The sequence below is a fragment of the Mus pahari genome, chromosome 19 (assembly GCF_900095145.1).
Source record: "Mus pahari chromosome 19, PAHARI_EIJ_v1.1, whole genome shotgun sequence".
Lineage (NCBI taxonomy): Eukaryota > Metazoa > Chordata > Mammalia > Rodentia > Muridae > Mus > Mus pahari.
Window position 1 is genome coordinate 41,212,572 of NC_034608.1, and position 7,968 is coordinate 41,220,539.

A 7,968-nucleotide genomic window follows, 5' to 3' on the forward strand; every position below is an offset into this window, starting at 1 on the left:
TGAGTTCCAGGACAGCCAGGGCTACACAGAGAAACCCTGTCTCGAAAAACCAAAAAAACAAAACAAAACAAAAACAAAAACAAAAACAACAAAAAAAGAGCCACCAAGAAGGAAGGGGCTAACATTAGGACAGGAACAATCTGTCCTTTCTCTATATTCTCCTGCTGCAAATCACTGGGGCCAAGTGTGGCATACAAGGGCCCATGCGCTCATCCAATCAGTGTTAGCAGTGTGACCTTGAACGCTGTCTATTTCTCTCAGTTTGCTCATCTGTGAAGTAGAGACCCGGTGAGACTCATACACAGTTAGTAACCCCGCAGAGGAGGAGGAGCCCTAAGATAGTGGTTGCTAGTTTTGTTGCCCTGGAAGATGTGTGTGCTTTACACATCTGTAAATCTGTGCTGCCCGTTAGTCAGTACCAGAAGTACCCGCGGAGTGCAGCAGAGCATGTAACTGAAATGGATGGGAACGGGAAGTACCATTTCTGTCCTTTAAGGGCTGGACAAACACAGGCATGGAGTCTACAATATCTGACTGCGGGTTTTTATTACCAATAACTAATTTGTTTCTATTTATCAAAGGGCATCACCTGGCTATACAAGAATATTAACATTCTAACCAAAGGAATGAAATTTATGTTGTACCCTCCAGGTAAAGTTCTTTCCAAAGGCTCGGAAGCCACCCTCCCTCTTGAAATGTCCCTGGGCTTCCTTATAAACAAGGCATAAAGACAAACATGTCTGGGCTGGCTCAGATATATGTAACATCCAACATTTAAGAGGCTAGAGCATATATAAAGTATTAAAGCAAGCCACTCCTCTCTAAGTACCTCAGTGACAACCAGCCTGAAGCTAACACAGAGGGGAAAACAAAAATTAAAGTGTATAACCAAGTAGATCTGGGCTACATACACATTTAAAATACAAAATGAACCCGTGATTAGCTTGAGCTTTACACAATCAATAGAATACTGTACATGATTTAACCTGTTATTTACAAGCAGGGGGAAAGTCATGTATAACTAACATTTTAAAACTGATCTATAAACCACGGATTTCACACTCACCTGTAACTCTGTGGTTTATCTTCCACTGCTCACACTTCTGTCTTCATAGATGGTGATTTCAATCTGAACAGCATGGCCGTTAAGAAAACACACTAGAATGTAACACATGAAGCAGACAGACTACAGCAAGACAGTATGCATGGTCTGCTGTGTGCAGACATGAAGCAGACAGACTATACTAAGACAGTATGCATGGTCTGGTGTGAGCAGATTCACTTTTTCTACTTTGCAGAAAGCTTAATAAATTACCTGCAATGATGAGAGCAGTTACTTCTAAAACACTAGTTTTACAAAAAATCTGCCAAGTATTTTCTTTTGTATTTGTAAATGTTCTGTCTGCATAGATGTATACACACAGTGTGCAGCATCCATCATAGAAGTCAGGGGAGGGCATCGGATGGATGCCCTGGAGTTGGAATTATGGCTGTGAGCTGTCACTGAGCGCTGGGAACCAAACCTGAGTCTTCAAGAGCAGCCAGTGAGTGCTCCTAACGGCCGGGCCGCCTCTCCAGCCCCTGGGAAGTATTTTGTATTTGTAACTAGTAGGAGAATCCCAACTGAGAACTCATAGAGATGGAGGAACTCAAAAACGCCTTCAAATTATATGAAGATGTTTTTGTAGGAGAAGGTTCATGACCCTTATAAGAACCATTGCTGCAGAGTAAAATAAAACTGCAAAAATTATCATTGTAAGGCCTAGGATCATGTGACTAGCTTAAAATCACTTAGTCATTACGTCATTTATTAAGTAAATGTGGTTTTTCCAATTTTATTTAATAAATCCACTTAATTTCTCAAGGCCTCCTGTCTCTAAACTATGGACAGCATGCCGAAGATGATGAGACGATATGCTGGCAGCTGTAACAGACTACAACTGGGCAGATGAACCTGTGGACTGCAGTTCATTTGGATGGCACATCTCACCACACACTTCAAGGGGCTCTGTGCACAGAGTTCCTGCAGCTGGGACATATCACTCTTACCAGCTCAGAATCAAGGAAGGGAACCAGAACACTCAACAGTCCAGAGACCCGGACAGTGCAAAGTTCAGAAAGCCACGGTTTAAGAACATGCTGGTAAAGGAATGCCTATGGTATATCATTTACGTGACTATTCTGACAGCACACCTAAGAAGGAGTAAAAGTTAAATTCTCTCTGGTCAAGGCCAAATAGTACCATCATGATTTTCTTTTTAGAAATATTTAGACCTTCTGATCTGGACTAAAAAGATACAACTCGAAGTCCTCTCTCAATGGGGTCTGTTAGGAGGAGGCCTTGGGGAGCATATATCTTCTCATTCTGTTCTTGAATGTATTTGGAGACTTTCTTCAAGACCTGCCAGAGAAAACACCGCAGCTTTTAACAGATTTCATTCGGCCTGTTAGCGAGATCTCAAAATAGACAGCGATTTGGCTTTCAATGCAAGTCATAAAGATTTCTGTAAGGCAGACAGAGTCTGGGTTACCTGGCTGCTGTCAGCTGTACACAGGATACAGTTATCAGCTGAACGCAGGACACAGTGTATCCTGTGCTGGAGCGCAGGGCAGTGGAAATGCACACACATTCAGTGAGAAGCCACCCCTCCCCTCATCTCTGCCCTGTTACAGGGACTAAGCTGCTTACACACACGTTCATCTCTTACTATCCATAAGCTGCCATCAGTTAAGACTTCCTCTTCTCATGTGAGGCTCCCTCTTAGTCTCCTGTGTAAGAACTACTTTTTCTCCCTTTGTGTGTTTTCAGCATTTCAAGTAATGGCTTGGCCTGTAACAAAAGGGAGCTCTGTCACTCTGTTGGGATGCTCATTCTCTGTGTAGAGCACACAGATGTCAGTGCTGGGGTGGCCTTGGAGCACAGATGTCTTGAATCATCTCTATGTTTGCACACACTGATACTCCGTACTTTTGCTCTTGCTTCCTAGACAGGAACTTCAAATTATAAATTTAGTATTAAGCTTGTAAAAGTCAAAACAAATGTAGACAAAACCCAGAGAGGACACAAAGGAACTTTGAGAAACAGTCAAATCGCCAGCTTTACTAGGGGCAGTTCCGGTAGTGGGAGAGCCGTCAGGGGCTCCATGCTCTACTTCAGGCTCCAGTTAGCAGAGCCTCACTGCCGAGGACGGCCAAGTCACCCAGCACTTCCTAAGACTTTCACTGTGAGAAAAGGATGAGGGTACAAACTGTTCACAACAGAGAGAGGAAAAGCAATGTGGGAAAACAAAGCAGGGTGCCGATGTGCCGCAGGCTGAGCACCAGCTAAGAGTATAGACATTCATACCAGGATAGGCAGTAAAGGAGGGAGATGTTACAACTGAGATATTTTAGTGTAAACTATCTTAAAATACAAAGCTCTATGAGGTTTGAATATTTTCTTATTGACGGAAAATAAATAAGTATTTATGTATATGCTATTTAAAGTCTGGTGTGAATAGATATTATTGAAAGAGCAATCTACATGGTTCTTCAGTAAATTAAAAACACTATTTCTAAAAATGACAATTTTTTAAGTCTAATCACCTGAAGCAATGTGAGCATCGCTGTCTTATTTTCAGCTCAGAAGACTATGAACTCTGCCTGGTCATTATGAGCAAACCCCTCAGGCACCATCTTCCCAGTGTGTCAATAACCCTACATGAACGGGTGGAAGGAAGGCGCCCGGAAGCAGCCTCAGCTCAGGACTGTCAGTCATCTTCCCAACTTCCTTACCTCAGGCACCAGAATGGGAGACCAATGACCACGTCTCCCTCAGCCCCAGACCAGTAGTGGACACACATAATGTGTGCATGGATGGTTTTAGGAATGGTTGCTTTAAAACAGCTTTCCCCCTTGGACACAGGTCACTAGCAAGGAAACAGCATTCCTTTTATTTGATTCATTTATGTGCATCTGGCTATTAGTTCAGAAACAAATGAGCCATTCTCATTCTCTCTCTCCTGTCTCCCCCTTTACTCCCTCACTCACTGAAAGGAAAATTCCAAATCCTTATTTTGGAGAAAGTAATAAAAGTTGTTTCTGGACTCTCCATTCCTAGTAACTCCATTCTAGTAATGCCCTAGAGTTCATTTGGGCAGCCATTCCAAACTGCACCTGACATTTCTGTCCCCAAATACATTAAGGTGACATTTTAATCATACTTAAATTAATATTTCATGTATATGTGTGTATGAGTGTGTGCCTGAGCCAGGGCATGTGTGTGAAGGACAGAGCACAATTATCAGGAGTCACTTCTCTCCAGTCACCCCGTAGAATCCAGGGCTCAGACTCAGGTCATCAAGTTTACACGTAAGCTCCTCTATCCACTGAGCCATCTCACCGGCTCTTACACTTCAAATCAATGTCAAACAAACCAAAATTTTAAATGAAATTACTGTATTTCCAAATACCCAATACAACCTCAACTAGTGTACAGAGTGAAACATTATCAAACTTCCAGAATAGACAACTGTTCTTCCCAGGATCGGGACTCTGTAAACAGGCTGCGAGAAAGGCTGCGCTAGCCAGGCTGACGACAGGATCTTGGCATTTTCAGAAAAGACTTAAGTGTCCTTCTAACTGCAGCCCAGGCAGAAGGGATGCATTCTAGTTGGTGAACAAAGCAGACAGTGAGGAAAACCTCCTCCAAGCCCATTGTTCTCTAATTCTAATAGCAACAATGGAGAAGTAACACTAGCCTCTTTATCTTCACTGAAAAAAAATCAATAAATAGCATATCATAAGTAACAAAGTGCATAATTGTTCAAGCAAGCTTTAAAAGTATTATTGACAATTTCAAGAAATTTAACCCACATGATAAAAGTGTAAACATTATATCTGGTTTACTCCTTGTAGAATAAGAAATCTTAATGTTTAAAACACTGGTGTCTAAATGATTCGTTCCTGCCTTTTTCATAAAGAACTAGCAGACATGGGATGGGGTGACCTGAGCTGAGGTCCCCGGAGTGCATGCAGAAGCTGGAACAGAAGCACAAGCATCGATGGCCCAGCACATCCACAGGAGACAGGGGGCTTGAGTGCCAGTCACCTGGGACGACACAGAGGCCAACAACAGAAAGAGAGCCGGTCTCAGTCAGACACAGTGGAGGACAGGGGGTGGCCCAAGGCTGTTCTCTGGTCTCCACTGGTGCCCTGGCATGCGTATGTGTGCAATACAATATATAAACACATAAAAATATTTTTAAAATCTACTTCAAGAGAATATTTATTAAATATTTACTATATATGAGGCTATATATTAATTCCAAGATCTACTTTATAGTTGAGAGAATTCCAAGAAATGAATGTATGCAAGATACTGTAGCCAGAATGACCTGTCTGGTACCCAATTACTAATTCCCTCTTACAACTGTCACTCCAAAGGATGTACCTATACCAGAAACATGCTTCCTTAAGAGCGCGGCTGGATGGGCATGTTTTTATCTATGGGAGTTCAACTTCCCCTTTTTCTTGAAGTTAGCTCCTCCCTGAATCCTGGTTTTAGCATCAGCATATCCTTTGAAATCATTCCTTTCCTTCCACCCAAACTGCCGTGCTCCTAATCCGAGCAGTCTCAGCTCGGACTTCTGTGGAGCTCCCTTGCTTGTGTGACCGACCATTCCCTCTCGGGCTCTTTTCTCACACACCCAAAGCCTACTTAGAATCACTGTTTCCTGATATCTGTGCTCTGCGTGAAATCTGAGTGGCTGCTGCTATAGAGATAAGATCTACACATCTAATCCAGGCTGCCTGTCTGTAGAAACACGTGGAGGCATGGCATGGGAGACGGAGCTAGAGAGGCAACTGGACATCAGCTTCAGGGGGATCCTTCCTGATCCAGTCATAACTGGGGAAAGGAGGAGGTCAGGACTTAGGAGTGGCAGGGGAAGTAAGGCTGTGCTTTCTGAAGACAGAGGGAAGCGAGCTGGAAAGCAAAGATCAAAGAGAGATGGTTAGGACAGTATTCGACAGGCCAGGAGCAAGCTGGAGCAGCGCCAACAGAGAGACACGGTAACAAAGGGGTCAATAGAAAACAGCACAGCCCTTTAAAGCTATGCTCCTGCTCCGAGTATTGTAGCCAGAGGGCTACTGAACAGGATGGGGAGATGAGAGTTTGCATTCTCAGCATTGCAAGCTGACAAACAGCAACCCTCTAGCTGGCAGGCAGCTGCAGAGAGAAGGACTCAAGCTGGAGGCTATGACCGAAAACGGAAATTTTAGGGGGAAAGAAAAAAGACACTCAAAAAGCTGGAGACAAGCCGGGCGGTGGTGGCGCATACCTTTAATCCCAGCACTCGGGAGGCAGAGGCAGGCGGATTTCTGAATCCGAGACCAGCCTGGTCTACAAAGTGAGTTCCAGGACAGCCTGGGCTATACAGAGAATCCCTGTCTTGGAAAAAAACCACCACCACCACCACCAACAACAACAAAACAACAACAACAACAAAAAGCTGGAGACAAGGAGACATACAGAGTTTCCACACTAACTTGGCATGTAGAGTCTGAACACTGACCTGTCACCCTAAGCAGACATGCGCATTTTAATCTATTTCAGAAACACTTAGGACCCACTTCTGTGTGCTCTGGACAGTAAGAGCAATAACAAAATCTGAATTATTATAGATGTTTCTGAAGTTTAAAGCAACTGTTAATATATAAAAACGTGTCTTCTTTCATGGTATTTAGAGATTTTACTGAACACAAATGTAGCCGTACCTTCTCGTAATGAGTTTCCATGCATAAGAAGATGGTGTATGCTGTTAAACAAGCCAAACAGCCTTCAAGATAAGACTGGCCCCCAAGTTTCTCTGCTTCTGCATAAAGGTTATTTAGAGTTCGAACTGTTTCTTCAAACTGCTGCCTGTCGATCTGTAGGGAAGAAGAATTTAAAAGTAAGCTCTAGAGATGCAGATAGTCAACTCATTGTTTGCTACCAGACATACCTAGCTGTCGTGACAACATTCCAAATTTAAAAGACAATAAATAGGACAGGCACAGGAATGCCAAAGCAGGATCAGTAGTGCGAGGTCATTGGGGCTGTGGTTTGAATGAGGATGGCCCCACACATTCATGTTTGAATGCCTGGTCACCAGTTGTGAAACTGTTTGCTAACATCCAGAAGGTATGGCCTTGTTGAAGGTGTCAATGGGGGTGGGCTTCAAGGTTTTTCAAAAGACTCTAACTTGCAGGTCAGATGTAAGCTCTCAGCGACTGCTCCAGTGCCACGCCTGCCTGCTGCCATGCTCCCTACAGTGTTGGTCATGGAGTCTACTCACCCTCTGAAACTGCAAGGCCCCTAAATAATTGCTTTCTTTTATAAGTTGCCCTGGTCATGGTGTCTCTTCACAGCAATAGAAAAGAAATTAAGACATTAGCTATGTAGTAAATGTGAGTTCAGCCTGGGCTCATGAGACCTTGTCTGAGAAACCAAACAAACCCCAAAAGATAAGGCAAGTAACTTTTCATGTGACTAAATCCAGACCTCTGACACTAATATAATTGCTTAGAGTTTAACTTTATCCAATTTATGGGATACTGGATATTGTGAAGGTTCAAAATACAACTTCTCTATACTCGAATTCTAACGATGGCCTTTCTAATCGTATATCGTTATTGTGAGTACCTATAACGCTACGACTAGTCTTTTACACATGCACCTCCTTAATTGTAAGGGCACATAAGAAAAGGTTCCTTTTACCTTGGAAGAGTATTTACTCATTTATTTTCTAAACAGGGTCTCACTACAGAGCCCAGGATGGCCTCATACTTGTGATTTCCATGCCTTGGCTGTCTGAATGCTGGGATTGAGGTATGCACCACCATTTCCAATTCAGAGTCTGTATTCTTTTTTTTTTTTTTTTTTTTTTCGAGACAGGGTTTCTCTGTGTAGCGCTGACTCTCCTTTATCACACTAGTGAGGGCTACACT

The 7,968-nt window shown here is 43.1% G+C and overlaps 1 protein-coding gene across 3 annotated transcripts in view; it reads right to left on the reverse strand.

The window, feature by feature from the left end:
• Golga7 (golgin A7) overlaps positions 1-7,968 on the reverse strand; it is a 15,962-nt gene that overhangs the window by 2,545 nt on the left and 5,449 nt on the right. For 2 of the 3 annotated variants that reach the window (XM_021218950.1, XM_021218951.1), the window contains 3 exons: positions 6,757-6,909; positions 2,300-2,401; positions 1,067-1,129 (listed from right to left, as the gene is read on the reverse strand). In XM_021218950.1, coding sequence (XP_021074609.1) covers positions 1,082-1,129; positions 2,300-2,401; positions 6,757-6,909 — 303 coding nt within the window. In that variant the 3' untranslated portion in view covers positions 1,067-1,081. Of the gene's footprint in view, positions 1-1,066; positions 1,135-2,299; positions 2,402-6,756; positions 6,910-7,968 lie in introns of all 3 variants that reach the window. The other variant, XM_029532127.1, reaches the window with a different exon arrangement.